Source organism: Lactuca virosa, chromosome 6 (assembly GCF_052849685.1).
Source record: "Lactuca virosa cultivar CGN04683 chromosome 6, Lactuca_virosa_CGN04683_v6, whole genome shotgun sequence".
Lineage (NCBI taxonomy): Eukaryota > Viridiplantae > Streptophyta > Magnoliopsida > Asterales > Asteraceae > Lactuca > Lactuca virosa.
In genome coordinates, this window is record NC_136431.1 from 194,323,320 (window position 1) to 194,346,868 (window position 23,549).

Here is a 23,549-nt window from a genome sequence, read left to right on the forward strand (position 1 = left end):
GACTGAAAAGCTATGATTTTAATAGTCCTTAGGGTCGAGGAAGGTCCTCTGGAAGGTCCCAATGAATGTCTTAAAGGATTAAGAGCTTAATGCTCAAAGTTGGTCATAATAGATCTCACGACGTGAGAAATGAGATTTGTCCCCGATCTAAGGAATATGGTTGGATGAGTTGTGACTGATTTGACTCGTTGAGTGGGGACGGGTTGAGTACATTCTCACGAAGTGACCAGAGATCAGGTCACGATGTGAGGGTGAACTGATGGGAATGTTGACCGTTGACCTTAGGCATTGACTTTTGATCAAATTTGACTTTTGGTCAACTATTGGTTTTGAAGGATAGGCTAAAGGTTTGCCTTGTATGATTATCTAGGTGTGGTGTAGCACCGACGTAGTCGACCGTGAGAGTAACAGTAGTTGATTATCGATCGAGAGGTGAGTTTCCTCCACTGTATATGTGGGTCGAAGGCACCAATGCCAGCCCACTAGATTATGTTGTAGGATGATGATTGTCTTCGTGAAAATTACTTGTTATGCTTGTATATACTTGTTGTCTCTGTGATTCCTGTTGTTATGATTATATGCTAGCTGTAGGGGTTGAAATACCCGATATTGGTTGAAAGATACCAAAGAGGGTGAAATAGACCCACTACCGGTTGAAAAATACCGAAGTGGGTGAAATAGACTCAGTACCGGTTGAAAGATACCGAAGGGGGGTGAAATAGACCCAGTACCAGCTGAAAGATACCAAAGGGGGTGAAATATACCCATTATGTTTTTGGCTGTTATGTATGTATGTTATGAGGTATTTTGGGGGAGCTCATTAAGCTTTGTGCTTACAGTTTTCAGTTTATGTTTCAGGTACTTGCAGCTCAAAAGGGAAGGAGCCGACTTGATCGCACCGTATCCGCCCATGTTTTCCGCGCTATGTGATTTTGGGATTTTTAATATGATATTATTATTATTCACTCTGATACACTTTCGGTTGTTTTGATATGATTATTGGATGTTTGAAATGATTTAAAAGAAAATTTTTTGCTTGAAACTTTTGGGATGTTACAAACGTTCTTGTGTCAAATCAAATAATTAAAAATCTTGTTTGTGTTCATCGTTTTACTACTGACAATCGGGTTTCTGTTTCTTTTGATCCGTTTGGTTTTTCTATAAAGGATCTTGACACCGATGCGCTTCTTCAACGGTGTGGCAATATTGGTGATTTGTACCCATGTACTCCGTCTACCGTTACTCCTGTCCATGATAGAGCTTTTAGTGAGATATCTATTCCAACTTGGCGTCGTCACTTAGGTCATCCGGGATCTTCCGTTCTCAATTTCTTACAACCGCGTCATTTTATTTTTAGTAGTACTAATAAAGTTCCACTTTTTCATGTTTGTCAACTTGGAAAACATTGTCGTTTATCTTTTTCTTCATCTTTGTCTAAAACTACTCGTGTGTTTGAACTTATTCATTAGGATTTATGGATATCTCCTGTTCCCAATTTAAGTGGTTTTAAATATTATATATTGTTTCTTCATGATTTTTCTCATTGCTTATGGGTTTTTCCATTATGTGCCAAATCTAAAGTTTTCACTGTTTGTTTGTTTTTTTTTGTTTTTGTTTTTTTTTTTTTTTTTTGTCAAAAACCAATTTCAAACTGGTATCCAAACCTTTTATTGTGACAATGTAAGAGAATTTAATAACCATTTGTTACACACTTATCCTCAATCAAATGGTATCTCACTTAGATTCTCATGTCCATACACATCTCAACAAAATAGAAACGTTGGATGCTCCATTCCTACCATAAACAACTTCATACGCGCATTCCTTTTTCAAGCTTCTCTTACCCTTAGATTTTGGACCAAAGCCCTTCTCACGGCTGTTCACGCTATGAATCTCCTGTTGGATAAGGTGTCTAAGTCCATAACAATATTTGAGATGTACTTGACCCGACCCGGCATGGTCCATTTGGGTTGCACTTCACCCGAACAAGTTGTTTGGATAATCTTTTGAGAATAGTATGTTCATGCTTTATTAATATATTATAAGTTATAATATATTAATATTAAATCATATTATTTAATTAGTATTGGTCATAATTAATTTAGAATTAATTTGGTGATCAAAAAGGTGACTAATTAAATATGGGCTCTTGTATTTTATGTAGTGTGGGCTAATACTCATTTGGAATGGGCTTGGCATGCATGGGAATTCATGGATAGTCCATGGAGCTTTTAACCCATGGATCCTTGGAAAGGAAGAGTCATGGGTATTAGGGTTTACATGGATGTAACCCTAATCCTCCACACTATATAAAGGAGCTTATGATGCTTGAAATGACACTAGTTGTGTGTGAACAAGAGTGGTGGCCTAATTTCTAGAGCACATATATTATTCTCTCAAGGTTCCAAGGTTTGTGGTGATTTGTGATTCCACTTGAGGCATTCACATTATTGGTGCTAGGCTCTCAAACTCCAAGCAATCAATCACTATCAAAAGGTATGTCATTCTTCTAGTGTTTTATGATTCTAGTTCTTCATGCCATGCTAGTTAGGATGTAAACCTTGGAAATTATTATTTGCATGTATTTTAGAGAAAACATAGATCCAAGGTTTATTAGGGTTGCATGTACACTTAGGAGTGTTAGAATGCTCAAAACCCAACAGTGGTATCAGAGCCTAGGCTTGTTTTCTTGAATACTTGATGCAAATAGCTGAAAAATGTCGAAAAACTGCATTCTGCACAGCTGACTCGCCGAGTCCCTCATGGAACTCGCCGAGTTCATGCATATATTCAACCAACTCGCCGAGTCAGTTCATGCACTCGACGAGTTGGCAGGCCTGAGTGCAGATTTTCGAGATTTTGTGATGGAATTGGTCTAGAATCATTACCTTAAACTGTTTTGGACTTATAAAACCTGTTTTGATGTGGTAATGATTGTGGTAAACCAATTTCAAGGCTAATATCAAAATTCCAAGTTTTTATATGTGTTCATATGATTCTTGAAATTGTTGATGTGGATGTTCATGTTCATATGAGTTTTGTTAGATCATAGGAATTATTTGAAAATTGTTTGTTAGTTAATTCTTGATCTTAATGTGTTTTAATGGAATTCATAATTTGTCCTCAAGTTATGGAATTCCAAAAGTTTTTCTTTTAAATGTTTTTTAAGAAGTCATAAGTTACATTTTCTTGAAGAGTTTTCTAATAAATGCTTTTATGGACTCCATAACTTGTCCTCAAGTTATGGATATCCAAGAGTCTCTTCATTAAAAGTTTTAAAACACTTAATTAAAACTCATAAGTTATGAATATCCAAGAGTTTTTGAATTGTTCAAAACTTGCCCTCAAGTTTTGGAATTTGTAAAGTCGCACACGAACTTTAATTCCATACCCTAGAGTTTTAAAAGTTAAAATTCAACACTTGTACTATTTATAACATTAATGGTTAATTATTATATATATGTATAAGATCAAGTCGTTTTACCGTTAGTAGGCCTCATTCACGAAGCCGGTCTATAAGGGAGTATAAGGTTGTTGCCTATAAAATGGCAACTTAATGGGTGTCCACTCTCACCCACCGCTTCCTTGATCGGTGGAGGGTCGTTAGCCGAACGGGTAAGACACTGACTTTAATTCTCATTAAAAGTATAATGATTATAAAGTAACTAAATATTTTTATAAATTCCCAATCTTAGTTACTTTAGGAAAATGTGAATTTGGTGCTAACCCATGAAATTCACACTTTGTACCTTACCAAGTCGTTGGTGGAGCGTGTGTGGTTAACCGGCACACTAACTTGGACTAGTAAGGATCACGAAGGGTGACTTAATGTTTATCATAGATCGGTGGAGCGTGTGTGGTTAACCGGCACATCGATTAGGTGATAATATTAAGGGTACCAAGTGAGTTTGCATGGTTATTCACACCTTGTTTTGTGATCCTCGACATCCCAGTCACAAAACTCGAGAGGGCACAATCGAGATTGAAACATGCCATTGAAAAGTTCAATGAATCTCAAAAGATCTAGGAGTTTCAAATCCAATAAAAACCTAATAAATTATTTCGTTTTTCATGGTGGAAATTGGTGAATCGTTATTTGCCTACCTTCAAATATTTTATAGCTTGGATTATGGCATCCCTCTTCCAAGTTATAAAATATTGTGTTGGGTCCTAGCCTTAATATTCCATAATTGGGTGTTATATTAAGGACTTGAATCAACTAACTTGATTTTCTCCCATTGTAGATGTCTGGTTCAGACAACTATGATCTTCCCAAATCTCTTGGAACAAACTTTCTTCTTGAAGATGATGTCCCTCAACATCATGCTTCACTTCCTCCACCTCCTCCATTTATTCTCCCTGACCTACAAGCCCGAAGACTTGAAAGGTTCAAGATCACTCAAGCTCTACTCGAAATGAAACATAAAGATGGAAGACCTGTGTGCACTCATGTCTTAGGAATGAAGTCACACATTGACAGGCTGAGAATGTTGGGTGCTGTTATTTCAAGGAAGTTCGATGTTGACTGGGTTCTTCAGTCACTTCCTGAGTCGTATAGTGAGTTTATTAAAGACTACCATATGACAGATCCTGACATAACCCTAATAGATCTTTCTTATTTGCTTGTTGCTGCTGAGTCAGCAATGATTTGGCGCAATGGTCAAGCAAATATTGATGGAAGGTCTAATTCTCAAAGTTCCATGGACATGGACAATGGTAACATTGGAAGTCCAGAAAAGCTTTCTCTTCCTAATGGAAAGGGATCGGCCTTGGTCAACCCGGTTGACCAAAAGGTAAAGGGAAAGGCTAAGTCTGTGATTGTCTCGTGTACCATTCCCAAAGAGTGTATATGTTTTTATTGTCATGAGAAGGGACATTGGAAGCGAAGCTGCCATGAATACCTGAAATATTTGAAAGCAAGTAGAGACAAAATGTTTGACTCGGCTTCAGGTAAGTCCACTATCTAACTTTGTTAAAGTTCCTAATTGTTGATTCTTATTACATGATGTGACTAGGTTGCATCTTGATGTTTAGCAGGATCGAGCAAAAGGAAGGTTAAAAGAAGAGTGTGCTGAATCTGATCACGAAGATGGATTTCTATCGCATGGTTCGAGGATCGGATTCTTGAGCTACTACTTAGAAGTTATGATAGATTGCTAGGAATATGTAATAGCATAGTTTTCATTTAAAGTTGCATTGTAAGGAAAAGTTTTTCCGCATTTTATGAATAAATAAAATTTTGTTTTACTTTATTTTATATCTCCTTGAAATGGCATTTATGGAAAATTGATGTTTGTATGTTTCTAGCAATAATGGAAATATGAGTTTGATTCTCTCATTTGTGGTTGTGTCTGTATTTACTAAATGAGGAAAGGTTCTCATCACCCAAGCTTCAATTGGACAGAAACTTGGAATCATACAAGCTGTATTGTATGATGAATGAGAATTTTCATCTTTGTAAAATTGAGACTAATTCATTGATCACATGCATATGTGAGTCAATTGAAGGACTAAGGAATTAGATACACTGGGTGTGTGTTGCTCAAGGTCCACCACAAAGATCGATAAGACTATTCGTCATGATTTACTAAAGTTTAAGTAAATATGGTTGTACCTACAAGTTGTAGTACAATTCTGAAACATTGGAAAAGTTTCAATGTATGGCAGGACGAAGGGGAAGAATCAAATTGGGCATAAAGATAAAAGGTTTCTCAAATCTGAAAAGATGGGAGAGTACTTTAGTATCTTGTTTTATGATCATCTCAATGATTAAGAAACCATGTCACAATTCATCCTCTAAGGACATCTTAGTGCATTTTATGGCTAAGAAGAGGATTCATGAATTGTTGGAATGATTAAAATCAAAAAGATGAATCATACTTCGTTCCAAAACAACTCTTAGAGTCATACTCCAAGATTGTAACATTGAGTGACATAAAGTAAGGTTTAAAACACTTATCAAATGTAGTGTAAAATGTTTTCTACTCCTGTACATTTGAAATTGGTAAGTTGTGATGTATTGGATAAGACAAAGACCAACTAAGACCAATTGTGTGAAGTGTTTATCTTGATAAGAATCCGCACTATCCCTTGAACATTTGTTTTGTAAAGGAATGGTCCTTGACTAGGGAAACTTATATGTCAAGAGGACAGTGGGAGTCTTAAAGATCCTGAAAGGATTTCAAGATTTAACAAGAGTACAACCCGAGTTTTATCACTAGCACACGACTTAAGGTTTGCAACCTATTAAGTTGACATGATTCTTGTTTATGTGTCTGTTCCTATTAAGTTGACTATGCATATGAGTTCTGTTAGTTCTAAACTATGTGCATAACAGCTTGGAAGCATTGGTGGGCCTTGTGCTACCAGGTGACAAGAAATTAAGATTGAACAAGTTCAATCCATGTAAGGCTGAATTTGTCACTAACCTTGTCTTGTGATTATGGTTTTGACAAATTCACATGGATAGAAACTCATACACTATAAAATCTAAGTGTCATAAGGTTTTTCTCCGATTCATGAAAATGATGGTGAGGAAACGCTTTCACTAAGTAGATTTTAAGTAGATAGCAATTGTGATGTTTGCATTCTCAAAGTCGTTAGTGGAGCGTGTGTGGTTAACCGACACATTAACATGGACTTGTGAGAAATGGCAAACAGGTCTAAACATTATGATTACGGCATCCCTCTTCATAATTGGTTAGACACACATGTGAGCTATCTAAGGAAAGATGTATGAGTCTGAGAAGCTTAGATAAAGTTTTGTCGAAGCATCTCGTGTCAGAAGTCTGAACTTTGGTGATGAAAGTCAATAAAATATTGATTTCTAGAAGTCGATTTCAGAGTACATGTCAAAGCTAGTGGGAGCATAATTGTTGTGCTAAATAATTATTATGCTAGTGGGAGCATAATCAATTATGATGAGTATTGTTAATTATAGAAAACAAGAGTTTCACTTGGAAAATGTTGTTTTGCTATAATTAAGGGAGCAGAGATTATACTTCATTTCAACCTTAAAAAGTTTAGATTGAGATTTCAATCATCTTTAGTCAAGGATATATATATGGATTTTATGTTGGAATGGTTCAACATAAGAAGATTCTATATATATTGCGTTCTCAAATTCGATTATGATTACGACATCCCTCTTTATAGTCGATTTTTGAAAACATGGCAAATAAAAAATATTGTAGCAAAAGACTGATCTAGTATCAGGTCTTTATGTGAGACATCATGAATCGTGTCCCATATGCTTCGGATATAGGATCGGTCACATGTGCTATAATATTTATCCGTTCTAAATTTTTCAAAATGCTTAGAGCATTAAGAGGGAAAAAGGAATAGAACCGGATATGACTAAAATGATTAAGCAATTGTCGAGGACAATCTAAGGTTCACCAAAGATTGGTTGCTAAGGGACAGTTGGAAGTATAGTGTTAAATTTTGGAAGGACCATATGAATATATTCTTAAAAGAGGTAGCTCTTGTTCAGATATGATAATCAAAATGGGAATATGGAAATTTTCCATATTGGGAGTTGGATATTAAGAATCTATGAGAAAGTTAGAAACTTTTATGCAAGAAGGATGTTCAAAGCAATGTACTTTGAATATGAGACTTCGTTTCCATGGAATTGATCTCCTTTGGAATCCTCTGTAATGACTGATCACAAGGTTTTGGTGACCTTGTGTATAATCATTACGAGAGGATCAGTGCATATAAGTTTAAAAATCTAACATATTTATGGTAAATGGTAGGAATTAGGAATTCTCACATTTACAATAAGGATTTGGGATTGTGAAATGAGCATCATTGGAATCATGTTCAATTGATCTATTTCACAAAGTAAAGATCATAGACAAACATAGTGTGCATACTTGGAGTATGTCATAACTATTGTTTAGAAAAACAAAGTGTACATGCTAGGAGCATGGGACAACTGTTGTTTTTATTCAAGTATTAAGTTGATTATTTGAAACATTATACAATGAATAATGTGTAATCAATATGGTGATAAATAAAAGGTGGTTTTATTTATATTCAAAAGGGTTCTGAGACCATATTGGATTCGATTATTATTGTGTTTCACTTTGCATGTTTTGACTTCCATAATAACTAGGTTATTCTTTCCGAATGATTAAGTTATTCAAACCATCCACAGTCGGTCATATGTTGGAAGTAGATATGAATCAATACTATCATGAGTTGGTTGTAGAGGTCTAAGATGTTGGACATGGCTACAACACTCATGAGTGCTCATAAGTTATGAGTATTGGATTCAACCCACGCTCACTTGCATCACTTCATGGAATTTATCTCGAGTGATCGTGAGACGGTAATATCATATAAGTCTTCAAACCTAGAGATATGAGTTGTTGCCTATGAGTTGGTTGTGCATTGATTGCACGTAAACGCATCAGTAACTTGATGTTATAAAACGTGCCTTTGTGTGCAATTCAATAAGTAGTAGAACAAGCATATGAGTCGAAGTTTATCTGTTCCTTCTAGAAATAGAAGCGATATCTGGGCCCCTCGATGATTTTGTTTTGACCTATGTACCGGGCCCGGTCAGAACTAAATTGATGTGTTCGATTAAGTTCTTTGTCAAACAAATCGGAAATTGGGAAACAAACTGCTGGACAATAAGTAAAACATTGTTCCATGTATTTGTCCGACTGATATCATGAGAGGAGAGGATTATATGATCACTAATCTAAAATGGCGCTTCATAGTTCAACAGGGTTTGAGAGCTACGATTGTCGGTTGGTTCCTGAAGTCATATATGCAAATATGTTATTAGACTCATCCAAGTGGGAGACTGTTGGATAAGGTGTCTAAGTCCATAACAATATTTGAGATGTACTTGACCCGACCCGACATGGTCCATTTGGGTTGCACTTCACCCGAACAATTTGTTTGGATAATCTTTTGAGAATAGTATGTTCATGCTTTATTAATATATTACAAGTTATAATATATTAATATTAAATCATATTATTTAATTAGTATTGGTCATAAATTAATTTAGAATTAATTTAGTGATAAAAAAGGTGACTAATTAAATATGGGCTCTTGTATTTTATGTAGTGTGGGCTAATACTCATTTGGAATGGGCTTGGCATGCATGAGAATCCATGGATAGTCCATGGAGCTTTTAACCCATGGATCCTTGGAAAGGAAGAGTCATGGGTATTAGGGTTTACATGGATGTAACCACAATCATCCACACTATATAAAGGAGCTTATGATGCTTGAAATGACACTAGTTGTGTGTGAACAAGAGTGGTGGCCTAATTTCTAGAGCACATATATTATTCTCTCAAGGTTCCAAGGTTTGTGGTGTTTGTGATTCCACTTGAGGCATTCACATTATTGGTGCTAGGCTCTCAAACTCCAAGCAATCAATCACTATCAAAAGGTATGTCATTCTTCTAGTGTTTTATGATTCTAGTTCTTCATGCCATGCTAGTTAGGATGTAAACCTTGGAAATTATTATTTGCATGTATTTTAGAGAAAACATAGATCCAAGGTTTATTAGGGTTGCATGTACACTTAGGAGTGTTAGAATGCTCAAAACCCAACATCTCCTTCCCACTACCACTTTATCCTTTAAGACCCCCTTTAAAGTTATATTTGGTTTCTTTTTGAAGTATGATCATCTTCGTGTCTTTGGATGCTTGTGTTATCCTAACACATCTTCCACCTGCACCCACAAGCTTTCCCCTCGATAAACTGCATGTTTCTATCTAGGTCCCTCCCCATACCACAAGGGACATAAATGTCTAGACCTTGTCACTCAACGTGCCATCATATCCCGTCATGTCATATTCGATGAAGATCATTTTCCTTACTCTTATTTTCACCCTCCCCCTCCCGAATCTGACTATCAGTAGCTTTCTGCCGATAACGACACCCCTCTCCCTCTCTCATCCACATCGGTTCCCCCTCAAACTGATCACATGGTGTCACACCCTCGAACCGGAACGACGGAAACGTCCGAGGGTTGGGTGACTTCATCTTGTAATACCATCACAGTGTATATAACTGAATCACGACAACATCATCATCACACATACAATAATACAACCGTCATTGTTTACACCAGTGTGTTGGATTACAAATTACATTTCCAAATATAAGTGTACGATGATAGCAAAATACATCAAAATCCATGAGTTCTTGAAGGCCAACCTGCTTAACGATTTCCTGAGAATACAAGTTATTTTGAAAATGGTCAACATATATAATGTTTGTGAGTTCATAAACATATTTGTATGAAAAGTTTGTATCACTTTGTAAACACCAGAAAATCCGATATTTTTTTGTAAAAGAGATAAATGGTTTGAACGCTTTGTATCAAATCTTGTATTAAAGCATGCGTGTTTCTGTTTTGAAAATGTATAAAGAGTGTATTCCAGAATTCCTATGTTTTCTGTTGTAGGTAAAAGGTAATGTATAATGTAAGTTTTCCCAGAAAACCCGATATTTTCTGCGTGTAAAGGTGTTGTGGTCTTAAACCCAAAGACCGTAAAATAGTGTTTGTATAGAATTGTAACTGTAGAAACGTATATGTATTCCGTAAATTTTACAGTGGAGTTAATTTTTATGTGAGTCGTTATAACCATACTTGATATGACTGATCTGCCTGTCATGACGTTTTTCAGGCGTCGCTTGTTTAAGGTAAGACATTTGTCACCCTAGACTGGCCTAGTCTAGCTGTATCGAACAACTCAGGTGCGGGGCTGTCAACCCCGTATAGATCTATACACAAACTCTCGCTCTCCCTCCAGGAGCCTCTAGTTATAACTACAAGACTAAAGGGTGTACACTAGGTAGGTACGAATGAAAGAACGTCTAACAAGAACCTTAACTAAATTTACGCGAACAGTGTATCACATTATTTATCGTTTCAAAATAATGTTTCCGTGTATGTATTTAGGTTATAAGGTCCAATAAACATGAAATGAATTTACAAGACTTATCAAACATGTAAATTGGTCACTAAGGCCCAATGACATGTGATGAAAGTATCAGACCCAATAAGCATGTAACTGGATCACTGAGGCCCAATAAACATGTAATATATATTTCAGGCCCAATAAACATGTAAATGGACCACTAAGGCCCAATAAACATGTAAGGTATATTTCAGGCCCAATAAGCATGTAAATTGACCACTAAGGCCCAATAAACATGTAAGGTATATTCCAGGCCCAATAAGAGTGAAAATGACATAATTAGTCCGTTTGTTATTACGTTGTTTGTTTTAGCTCAATTGTTTACCAAAATGACATAAAAGGTTCACTTTTTGTAATGATGACATTTTTGGCCCATCAAGCCGAAAGTTTACAATTAAGGCACATCTTTGGAAAAAATGACACTTTAGGTCCCTTAAGACCAAAAGTTTACATTTAAGGGCTTATTTTAAATAAAACAACATTTTTAGCCCACTTTTGTTAGAAATAACATTTTCGGCCCAATCTTTGATGAAAATTGACATTTGCGGCCCAAATGTATAGAAATTTACATTTTGGGCCCAAGTTTAATAAAATTGACATTTTCAGCCCATTTAACCAAAAATTTATATTTTGGCTCAAATTTGTTTAAAATGATAATTTAATCCACAAAGGTCAAAAGTTTACAAATTAAGCCCATGAAACCGTGAAGGCCCAATTTAAGCCCATTTTGTGAAAATTAACACTTTTGGCCCTTTTAAATTCATGAATATCATAAAGATCCATTTTTATTTAAAAATGACTCTTTTAGTCCCTTAAAATTGTGAATTAACATAAAGGTTTTACTTTTTGTATTTTTGTCAAATAAGGCCCCTCTTACGGTTTTGTTTAGCTTTTAACATTCTTAACATGTTTTATCCTTACAATCTCATGGTATGTGCATAAGTGATTTAGGTTGCAAATATCACCAAGTTTTGGTAGTAATTTCGAGTTTCATGAAATTTCAACACAAAATCACAACATATAATATGAAAAACACACATAAATATGAACAAATACATAGATCTAACACAAAGCAACTTGTATCCTCCCCTAAAACATAGTAAAAACCGAAAACAAGGGGGTATGAACTCACTTTGGTTGATAGATTCGGTTTTTGAAGGAGATTGAAGGAGATTTCGGCCTAGCTTGCTTCTTGGGAGGAGTTTTCGAACTTAAGGAGTTCTAAGGAGCAAGAGTCACGAAATGGAGTGCTTATGAGTGAAAGATTCATCATAAAAATGAAGTTAAACATCTTGAATAGGAAGTAACTTACCAATATTGAAAGGGCTTTGGTGAAAACTTATTGAAAATTTACACCACCTCATAATTTTTCTTGAAGGAAAATGGAGGAATCCTTGAAGATTTAGAGAGAAGTTTAGAAATGAATTCAAGTGTGAAATGGAGAGGGGAGGCCGAGAATAAGAAGAGAAGAGAGAGAATGTGGTGTGGTTTTTGCATGGTGGTCTTTAGTTGATGCATGGAGACATGTGAGATTATGACATTGTTATTTGGTGGTTTATAATGAAGTGTCACTCTAATTACCCCATATTTGAGTTTTTCTTTCTCTTTTTTTTGTATGTGGGCCGAGAATTGGAGAGAAGATGAAAGAAATTTGGATGTTGGGCTAGTATTGAATATCAACCAAAATTATAAGGCCCAATATGGAAGTTTTCGGCCCATTGGACTCATATTTGAGTTTGCGGCCCAAATGAGGCAAATATATGGGTTTTTCGGCCTATATATTTAAAGAAGGTGGTTTTAGGACCAATAAGGCCCATGAAGAGTCTTATGGCCTAAAATTCTATAGTGTAATGAATGTGGGTCCAACTAGGGCCCAAATGTGTATTCTTAACCCAAAATAATTAGGTTGTGGGTTTATTGGTCCATTAGGCCCAATAAATGATTCCTGGCCCAAAAAGATGTTTGAACTAGGAATTTAGGGTTACAACCCAAAGTAGAGTGAACATAGTGCATTGAACTAGGTTTAGGGCTTCACGAATGAGTTTTTGATTTGAATAGTTTTTTTTGAAATGAATAACATGTATGACATCAATCTTAGAGTTTCAAGATACATCAAGAGTTGACCATACATAGATAGAATTTCCTAGCCAAAAATGCTACTTGACTACTCGCTCTCGTACTTGTTCCTTAAGAACGCGTACCATTCTTAATCTTTTTGCTACTTCCGACATCTCCCTTATCCCCATATCCACAGCTCATGTCATGACTTATCCAAATTGGAAGCTAGCTATGGATGCATAAATGTCAGCTCTCGTCGACAATCATACGTGGGATATTGTTCCTCTTCCTCCCAATGACAACATTGTTGGTTATCGATGACTCTACCGTCACAAATTTGACTATCACGGTAACCTTAATCGTTACAGAGGCAAATTAGTTTCTCAAGGTTTCTCTCAACAACTCGGTCTAGATTTTCATGACACTTTGAGTCCAGTTGTGAAACCTGCTACCATTCACACTGTTCTTAGTATTGTTGTCTCCCGTTACTGGCCCATTCATCAGCTTGATGTTAAAAATGCCTTTCTTCATGGTGACTTTACCGAATAGGTTTATATGAAACAACCACCATGCTATGTTCATCCCGCTCATCCATACCACGTGTTCCACTTACGTAAGGCCTTATATGGCCTCAAACAACCCCCCCGTGCCTGGTACCAACGATTTGTTGTATATATCTCTTCGCTCGGGTTTACCACTAGTCGCTTGGACACCTTTCTTTTTCACTTTCCACCGTGCTTCGAGACCATCTATCTTCTTCTTTATGTGGATGATATCATTCTCACGGCTTATAACCCATCCCTTTTCACGTGAGTCATTACTCGACTCTCATATGAGTTTTCTATGATGGACTTAGGTCTTCTGTCTTTTTTTCTCGACATTCCTGCTACTCGTTCTACAGATAGTCTGTTTTTGTCACAGACTGCCTTTGGCAAGGAGATTCTATCTCGAGCTGATATGACCTCCTGCAACCCGTGTAGCACTCCTATGGACACCAAACCGAAACTCTATTCCTCAAGAGATCCGGTTTCTGATCCCACCCTGTATAGAAGTATAGTTAGGGCTCTTGAGTATGTGGCTTTCACTCAACCAAATATTCCTTATGCAGTTCAACAAATTTGTTTGTACATGCATGATCCGTGTGAACCCCACTTTCTAGCTCTTAAGTGTATCTTGCGTTATCTTCAGGGTACACTTCATCATGGTCTTTTCATTCGTCTGTCTCATGTCGATCGTTTGGTTTCTTATTCTGATGCTGACTTTGCTGGTTGTCCCTTGACACGCTGATCTACCTCTGGGTTTCTTGGTCTTCCAAACGTCAACACATCGTCTCTCAGTCTAGTGCCGAAGCTGAGTATCAGGGGGTAGCTAATGTTGTTGCCGAAACCACTTGGCTCCAAAATCTCCTTCTTGAACTTTCGTGCCCTCTAACTCGATCTACGATCATGTTTTGTGACAATGTGAGTGTCATGTACTTAGCTTCTAACCCAATTCAACACCAAAGAACCAAACATGTGGAAATAGACTTACATTTTGTTAGGGAACGCGTTGTCATTGGTCAGGTTTGCGTGTTGCATGTTTGTTCGGCTCATCAGTTTGCATATATCTTCACCAAAGGACTACCTACACCATTATTTTTTGGATTTTCGTGACAATTTAAACATTCGGGAACCACTCAAACTGAGGGGGAGTGTTAATGTACCTATTTATTTATTTTAGTGTATGTTTGGTATACATGTATATCATAGGGGTCTTTTGTGTATTTTATATATTATACTTTGTATATATACTGATGATAATACAATGCAAACCCTAAGGGGATTATTTCCACAAACATACACCACTGATGTCAATGATCGTGGCACCTTTTCAGCACCACCCGACCTTCATGGTGGTGCGCATAATTGTTGTCCTCCTCCAGCTACTCTCGTATCGTTGTTATAACTTATAAGTCAACATTTTAAAATACCGTTATTTAATCGAAATCAGAAGATGATATATCTGCTTAGGTTTTTTCATTCATTCACAAAACAACATAATTTAAATGGAATTAAAATAAATAAAATATATATATATATATATATATATATATATATATATATATATATATATATATATATTAAATAAAATCATTTTATTTTTAGTTTTTAGGTGGATGAATTAAGTGGAAATATGAACACATAAACCCAATCTCTATGGTGGTTGGTCTAAAACCCTAGAGTCTCTATCGCAGCTCCTCCTTCCCTCCACCGTCTTTTACAATCGGCCTCCTTCCATCGCAGCCCCCTCCATCGGCTATACCTCCTGGTTCGCTCTCTCTCTCTCTCTCTCTCTCTCTCTCTCTCTCTCTCTCTCATTATTCCTAAACTCTTCAAATAACAAGTCAGGTGGTTCAATCTCTGCCTTCTTTTTCCAATTTACATGATTTCAATCTCAGCCTTTTCTTTGATAACTCTTTAGCCCTTTGTGATAACCACGAGATTAATTGGACAGTTTCATGTACCTGTTGATCAGTTCTGGAGTTTTGATTTTTCTGCTTTGTTGTTTTTAGTTATATATCTGCCTTATAGCTGACTAGCTGTTCCCCTAACTTATAAAAACTCCTTATTCCATCTAATTGCCCTTAACCTAATAAAACCTTACTCATTATCCTTACGATTACAGCATCGCCTCTCGCTATCTGCTCCTCACGTCAACTCTCCCCTGCTCGTCGTCGCCTCCCCTGTGAAGCCACCGGCCGGAGACCTTCAATAGCCACAACTCCGTCGCACCCAACCCCAGGTTCTATTTATCTTCCTTCCTTTTTTTTTCTGCTTTCTTTGAACTTGCCAATTGATGTTGGTCGATTTCTTTTTATCCAAAAGGTGTTCTTTTTCTTGTGATTTCCTTTTTCACATAAGAAACTTCCGTAGTGTTTTTTTTTTTTTTTTTTAATTTTTTTTTTTAATATCAATCTGCAAGTTCAAGTTCTTCTCTGGAATTCTGTTAGGTGATCTCTTACTTTCAGAGATAATTGATTTGCTTTTTGTTTGCTGCTACTGATTTGCTAAATGTGTTTTCTGTTCAAATGTATGAAGTCTGATGTGTACAGTGTTTTGTAAAAGAGGGTATGTGTTTGCAGGCAAGCTGTTTGATGAAATGCCTGAGAGGGACACTGGGATAGTACTTTATTAATATGCATGTTTTCACATATCAATTATAATATACAGGTCTTATTGTTTAACTTTTGAATTTTGATGTTGGTAACTTGGGAATTAACAATAGATGCTACTTATTTCCTCCTAGTGTTTTTAAATGACGTTCTTAAGATGCTTATATGTAAAGGAAGCCCTTTTTAGTCATTTTACACATATAAACAGTTTGTTTACAGAAAAAGCTGTGTAATCCACAATCAACAAAGCATGGCAGGAGGGAAAATAAGGAAGGAAAAAACCCCACGTGGATCTAGTGGCTCTTCAAATCATTATCAAGGAGGAATTCAATTCCACAAGTCAAAAGGTCAACATATCCTCAAGAACCCTTTACTTGTTGATTCCATTGTCCAAAAAGCTGGAATCAACTCCACAGATATAATCCTTGAAATTGGTCCTGGAACTGGTAATCTCACCAAGAAGCTTCTAGAAGCTGGAAAATCAGTTATTGCTGTTGAACTCGATCCACGTATGGTTCTCGAATTACAACGTCGTTTTCAAGGAACCCCGTTTTCTAATCGACTCAAGGTAACAATTTTTTTGTAAACAAAACGGTAAAATCGTTATTTAACATTTTTTTTTTCAATTTCATAGGTTATACAAGGCGATGTATTGAAATGTGATCTCCCATATTTTGACATATGTGTAGCCAACATTCCATACCAAATATCATCTCCACTAACATTCAAATTATTAAACCACAAACCTTCATTTCGATGTGCAATAATTATGTTTCAAAGGGAATTTGCAATGCGATTAGTAGCTCAACCTAGTGACTCCCTTTATTGTCGCCTCTCAGTCAACACCCAACTTTTAGCGCGTGTTTCACACCTACTAAAAGTTGGGAAAAACAACTTCCGGCCACCACCAAAAGTTGACTCATCTGTGGTTAGAATCGAGCCGAGAAAACCACCACCCGTGGTTAACTTCAAAGAATGGGATGGGTTAGTGAGGATTTGTTTCACTAGAAAAAACAAAACCCTAGGTTCGATTTTTAGGCAAAAACGTATACTTTCGATTATGGAGAAAAACTATAAAACACTTCAAGCGTTGGGGGTTCCTCAGGCGGCGGATGTGGCGGTGGATATGGCGGTTCTTGGTGATTCCGGCGAGATGGAGGAGGAGAGTGAGGATGAGGATGAGGAAATGGATATGGAAGATGGGGAGACAAAGTCGGATTTTAAAGAGAAGGTTTTGGGGGTTTTGAAAGAAGGGGAGTTTGAATTGAAGAGATCTTCGAAACTTGCTCAAGAGGATTTTATGCATTTGTTGTCTTTGTTCAACAAAGTGGGGATTCATTTTTCTTGAAGGGTTTAATTTTGTATGATTTTTTAATTTGAGTAAACCAGTTGTGATTATTTTTCGGATTATATGTTGTTGGAATTTTGGTTAGTGGGGTGTTTAGATGTGTTGCAATTTAAACTATTGTGATTTGTAGTTTTTGATTGGTGAAAGTTTTGTAAAAGCTAATTATATCGGGTTAAAGCGTTTTAAAAGAATTTATAGTATGAATTAACTACTAAGAGTTTGTTTTTTATGTGTTTTTGAAAGAGTTTATATAAGTTTGTTTTTTATGTGTTTTTGAAAGAGTTTATATATAGGTTGTTTCTGTTAAACCAAATGGTATAAAGCAGAACCGAAAATCGATCCAAATAGTCTAACTAATTAAATTGAATCTTTTGTATTTTATATCTATATGTAGTTTTGATTTGTTTTCATGCTTGATAAATATTCAATATGAAAAGTAAAAGTCATGTATTTCATTAAATATATTTAAAAAATAAGTCCAATTTCGAGTATAAGTTATAATTTGTTTTCGGCATTCATTTATACTTGTTGCGTCCTCCATACATGACTGTTTAGATTGAAACTTTATTTTAATATTTTTGTGGTCCATTGATGTGGTTTGATCATCGTTGTGCTTTATGTGAACCGATGGTCCATAAGACCATTCGTTATACCAAACACTAACCATTATAATGGTGAGTGTCACGTCATTACCACTAACTTTCATTAAACCTATGAGATACCCACCATTAACCACTCCGCTTCACATCATTTTTTTATTATTTTTAATTCAAAAATACAATAAAATTACATTTTTTGAAAATAAAAAAAAACATTGAATTTTTTAACTACTTTTTCATTAATTATAAAAATAAAAACACAACTTCAAACTACATTACTTAATTAACCTAGAATAAAAAAAACATTACATTAACTTAAATAACTTAAATTAAAAAAAAACAAACACTAGTAAAAAAAAACTAATATTTGTCCATGTTGAGTTGGTACAAATGATCCGCGACATCTTCTCGAAGATTGAAACACGTTTCGCTGTTATGAATTTCAACAACTCGTGATAAAAGTTCATTTGTTCCGGGTACGAACTCTTCAAGCGGGATGACGACGTCGTCCAGATCATACGTGCAAATCGCTCGACCTTGATCTTCAATGATCATATTATGCATTATAATACATGCAAGGACCATTTTTTTTAATTATTTCCTTATCCCAAAGTCGTGTAGCGTATTTCACTACATGCCATGTCTGCTTGAGGACTCCAAATGCCCTCTCGATATCCTTCCTCGCTGATTCCTGCCTCTTTATGAACAACTTTGTCTTTTCACTTTGAGGAACCGAATATGCCTTCATAAGTGTAGAATAATTCGGGTATATCCCATCACAAAGGTAGTAACCGTATTTGTAGGAATATCCGTTCACCGTGAACGTCATATAAGGTGTTTTGCCGGTCCAAAGATCGTTGAAAAGTGGAGACTGACCAAGAACGTTAATGTCGTTGTTAGACCCCGCGTCTCCAAAAAAAGAAATGTTATATCCATAAATCATTAGATGCAACAACTTCTAGGATTATACTTGGTTCACCTATATCTCCTCGAGTGAATTGACCACGCCATACAATTGGACATTTTTCCCAAGCCACATGCATACAATCTAGACCGCCAAGCATACCCGAAATCCATGCCTCTCTTCATGAGCCGAATATAATCTCTCAATATCCAGGGGAGTAGGTTTACGCAAATATTGTTGGTGAAAAACCTCATACACACATGCACAAAACCAATCTACACAATCAACTGCGGTCCTCTCGGATATTTTCAAGTATTCGTCAGATGCATCAAATGCTATATCGTATCCCAAATACCTAAGCACAGCCGAACACTTTTGTCTACTACTAAAACCCATTCTTCCTCTAGCGTCCGGTTTTTGTTTGAAAAAATCATAACGGACTTTTAAAGCATTACTAATACATAAAAATATAGCATTATTTAAACGGAAACGACGTTCGAATGCGTCATCATTGTAAAGACAATTATCGGCGAAGTAATCACATACCAATAAGTCGTGTGCGGCTTGGCGATCACGATTGACGACCGCCCTTGTACGAGCAACATTCGAACTTTCTTCATCGTGAATGTGTTGCAAAATATTGAAGAATGTCGAGATGAATTCCTCGTCATCATCCGAGTAAATTTTTTTTAACAATGCCAAATCCTCCATGTGTTTTTTGGTTTATAGAATGAGAGTAAAATGTGATGAAATGTGAAGGTTTTATTAGATTTATATAGGTATTGAGTTTTTGAAAAAAAAAATATTTAAAACTTAAAAAATGACCGTTGAACGGTCAAAAGAAGGAAAATGTTTTGATTTGGCGTTTGAGTTCGTCGTCTAGAACACACGGAATATAACGACCATGATCGACCACGACCGGCCGGGATGGTGTGCACGGTCGTGGTCGTGGTCCACCTCAACCACGAAACCCTTCGTGCAATGTATACCAGATGGTCTAATGTGTTGCGTCATCCCAACAAAAGCAATTCGGTTTTGGTAAAAAACCGAATGGTTTGAAATCGGATTTTAGCCTTCTATCTAGCAAATTTGTAATCGGCAACAACTAGGTTTATGGATAGGGTTATCTTTAAAAAATTCATTATATTCGTTTTTTTAAATAGGAAAGAACACGTGGTAAAAATTTTAAATCATTTTTTTGTCTGGTAACTTATATTTCACCCGGTTACAAATCTTACATGGCCTTAAGTGATATGAATATTGATTGATTGAAGGAGGCGGTGTCTCATTAAATTAAAGTTTTTATCATCGACTGTTATAATAAAAGAGGGCTTTTACTTTCACGCAACCATAGTCACGAACGTCTGGTAAAAATCGGTCAACATCTCATATGAACTATAGTTTGAAAACGTGAAGGATATATTCGAAGGACCAATATGTATTTAAAATTGGTTTTTGGATCGTTTTAAATTGGTTTCCGTTAATTCAATCCCAAACTGGTATTAATGGTTAAAACGTTAAACCGTTTGAATCAGTTTAAACTGGACCACTTTTGGTTAAACGATTTTCCTAAAAAAAATAAAAATTGATTCATTTAAAATACTTGTTCTTAGGTTTACAATAAATTTATTTAATTGGGTATTTATTATTACGTAAGTATATGATTTAATAGTATAAGTTTTGACTCATACTCTAAAGCAAATTCTAATTTAAAATATATACATATCTTCAAAATATATGACGCATACATCAAACATTATGTGCCGAATTGATCCGTACCTCACAAGTGGGATTGGGTACACATGGCCAAACACACCTTATCCAAACCCTTAACCAATGGAATATGCGTGAATGCCTTTTCATTATGTAACACGGACAGGAGGAACTGATGTTATGTTAAGTATGCATTATGCTGTCAAGTTACTTTTTTAATTAAGCTTAACATGATGTTAAGGAGTGACAATGTTAGGGAGTAACGTTGTGTCTTAATATGTTACATCATTTCTTTTAAATCATTATTATTTTTTGTTTTTTTAAGAACTAATAATTAAAAACATAACATTTTAATATTAAAATACTTAAGTTACAAAACATCATTTATGTACGCAATCTATGTTATTCCAAAAGGTGTCCATGAACATCTTTTGATTTTGAAAATTAAATAAATATTTTAGTGTACATATTTCAATTGGACAACCCTTAAATTTTCTGGATGGATATTCTTATAATTATTAGAATTACATAATTATAGTTTTTGAGTTAAACAAAACAAAATAAAATTGTATCATTAGTTGGTTAACAAACAAATAAAATCTTTTTGTATAGGTATCTAAATATATTTTGAGCTTATAAGCCTTTAAGTTAACAAATATAGGAAAATATAATTTGGTTGATGAGAAAAATATTAAAAAAAAAAGCTAAAAACCCTAAAAAACATGTTAATTACATTATTTGGTCTTTAAAGTTTCTCATACACAACGTGAAGATCAAGATTCTCTGTAACATCTAACTTCAGGATGTTTTTAATTTCGGGATAGCAGACCGTAATTTGATCGAGTAAGGTCTTAGGCTTCAAGTGAATAAAGTTTAGACCTTATTAGATGCTGATAATGTTGGTTAAGGGATTTAAGCCCATGAAAGTGTGAACTGGAGTCAAATAAAATGAGAAAAATGATATTTCAGACTATTTGCATGAATTAATGAATTTAGTTCGGTATATTTTAAGTCAAAACTAACTGGATAAGATTGTGAGGCTCGTCAATACCTTCTCGTGCATATAAAGATCACTAAAATCGGGTTAAGAACGAAGAAGTTATGATTGTTTGAAACTGAAGCTGAAAACTAATAAATCCAAAATTTATCTGAGAAGTGTGGGACCCCCTTTAATGAGCGCGAGGCGCCTCCGACCCATTGGGTTGCACGTTTTTGGGTTTATTTGGTATTTAAAGGCACTTAAGCCTCTAGGGATGGCTTGTTCTTAGCCTTCTTCATCCTTGGATGAACCCTAGAGAAACCCTAACTGTAACACCCGGTTCTAGGTAAACACTTTTCTTGAATCTCTGATCGAATTCCTTGGAGTTTAACCTTGGTCACGACGTGAGCACTTATTAATGGTGTATCAGGCCGATAGTTCGAGGAGACCCACTACCGACCCAGTACTCACCAGGTCGCCGCTACAAGCATTGCCACTTGTTTCGGACAAATACGAATTCGAATACATCGTACGCAAGCATCAAAATCGTAACCCAGAAAATATGCCAAATATTATGAAGCAAATAAAATAAACAAGGACAAGAAGCGCGACCGCTCGCAGACCGGGTAATGGATGGAGGACCGGTCTAAGAAATGGGTTTTACTAGCCACAGATAACCTATAAATACTCCCGGAGACATGATAACCAGGCAGGTAAGTAAGGGAACATATATTCCTTAACACAAAAGCAACATCAAAAAGTCGCAATCTAACTTAGGCATCAGAGAGCTATATCGGGGTCCAACCCTCGGTATGGCTGCCTAATCTAGTTGTTTATCTTACACAGAGTGAATTTCGGGACGCTTATTGGACGATACCCTTTCGGGTGAATTCCCAAGGCTACAAGACATCACATATCAAGCCAATCTATTATCGACTGATTAGTACTAGCATGCAAATATACAAGCTCATACAATAGGCATACAAATGCATCTCACCTAACATTCTATCATGCAAACACTGAGCAGACCCTTATCCGTAACTAGAATGCGATTCACAGATTCACAAATCAAATCATATCAGATAAAAAGTATGGGTATTTTGGGAAAACTTACTTGAGCTCAGTCAATTGCATGCACCACACCCTTTCTTTTATTAGAAAACCCTTTTCCTTAAAAACATTTCCTTTTTGAATTTATTTTACCAAATCCTCAGTTTGAGTTCAGACACACCCGGAAGTATGTCTGAATCCATCAAACTAAGGCTATGATACCAACTTGTAACGTCCCAAAATTATGAGGTAAAAATTTCATTTTTAATTTAGCCAAAACATTAATTATCTTTAAGTCAACATTCAATATCATTTTCTTTTCAAATATTCAGAAGTACTTTATAAGAAAACAATTATCAGAGTACAATCCTAAAATCATCATAATGCGGAAACATGGGTGGATGCACTGCGATTGAGTCGGGCCCTTCCATTTCGAACATGAAGTACTTGAAACCATAACCATAAAAAACGTAATCACAAAGCTTAGTGAGTTCCCCAAAATACCACATACTAACAAACATACTGCAAAGCATATTTGGGTGCTTGCCTAACTAAAACACCCCAAAAATACGGTCCAAAAATTTCGTTGTTAAAACATTAATAAAACCATAACTCATAAATTATTATAAGTAAAATCATAATCCATGTGTCTCAAAACATCACATCAAATACTGTATCAAATCATATAACAAAATATCAGAGTCTAAAAACGCCCCAGGCTGAACTATGGTGTGTGCGCTGCAATCATCCCGAGCCCTTCCCTTTGCCAGTGGAAGTACCTGAAAACA

General features: G+C 35.8%; 2 protein-coding genes across 4 annotated transcripts; one reads left to right on the top strand and one right to left on the bottom strand.

Annotated features, from left to right (window-relative positions):
- The first annotated feature begins 15,169 nt into the window (after positions 1 to 15,169).
- Positions 15,170 to 17,707, top strand: DIM1A (Ribosomal RNA adenine dimethylase family protein). Of its 3 annotated transcripts, none has more exons than XM_079056332.1 (4): positions 15,170 to 15,324; positions 15,682 to 15,798; positions 16,377 to 16,736; positions 16,803 to 17,707. In XM_079056332.1, exons 3-4 carry the CDS (start codon positions 16,419 to 16,421, stop codon positions 17,514 to 17,516), a joined length of 1,032 nt encoding a protein of 343 aa, XP_078912458.1. In that variant the 5' UTR covers positions 15,170 to 15,324; positions 15,682 to 15,798; positions 16,377 to 16,418; the 3' UTR covers positions 17,517 to 17,707. The 3 variants fall into 3 exon arrangements, with proteins under 3 accessions (XP_078912458.1, XP_078912459.1, XP_078912460.1); XM_079056333.1 differs by having other exon boundaries at positions 16,388 to 16,736; XM_079056334.1 differs by lacking the exon at positions 15,682 to 15,798 and having other exon boundaries at positions 15,185 to 15,324; positions 16,388 to 16,736.
- Positions 17,708 to 18,671: 964 nt separating this feature from the next.
- Positions 18,672 to 19,730, bottom strand: LOC145122197 (uncharacterized). The gene is made up of 2 exons (XM_079057840.1): positions 19,280 to 19,730; positions 18,672 to 19,024 (listed from the first exon to the last, which is right to left on the bottom strand). The coding sequence occupies exons 1-2, from the start codon at positions 19,728 to 19,730 to the stop codon at positions 18,672 to 18,674; spliced, it is 804 nt and encodes a 267-aa protein (XP_078913966.1).
- Between the last annotated feature and the right edge of the window lie 3,819 nt (positions 19,731 to 23,549).

Coding starts and splice junctions, on each gene's coding strand:
- DIM1A (XM_079056332.1), top strand. CDS start 16,419: ATGGCAGGAGGGAAAATAAGGAAGGAAAAAACCCCACGTGGATCTAGT. Junction 16,737..16,802: donor CGTTTTCTAATCGACTCAAG/GTAACAATTTTT, acceptor TCAATTTCATAG/GTTATACAAGGCGATGTATT.
- LOC145122197 (XM_079057840.1), bottom strand. CDS start 19,730: ATGGAGGATTTGGCATTGTTAAAAAAAATTTACTCGGATGATGACGAG. Junction 19,025..19,279: donor TGTAGATTGGTTTTGTGCAT/GTGTGTATGAGG, acceptor CTTTTTTTGGAG/ACGCGGGGTCTAACAACGAC.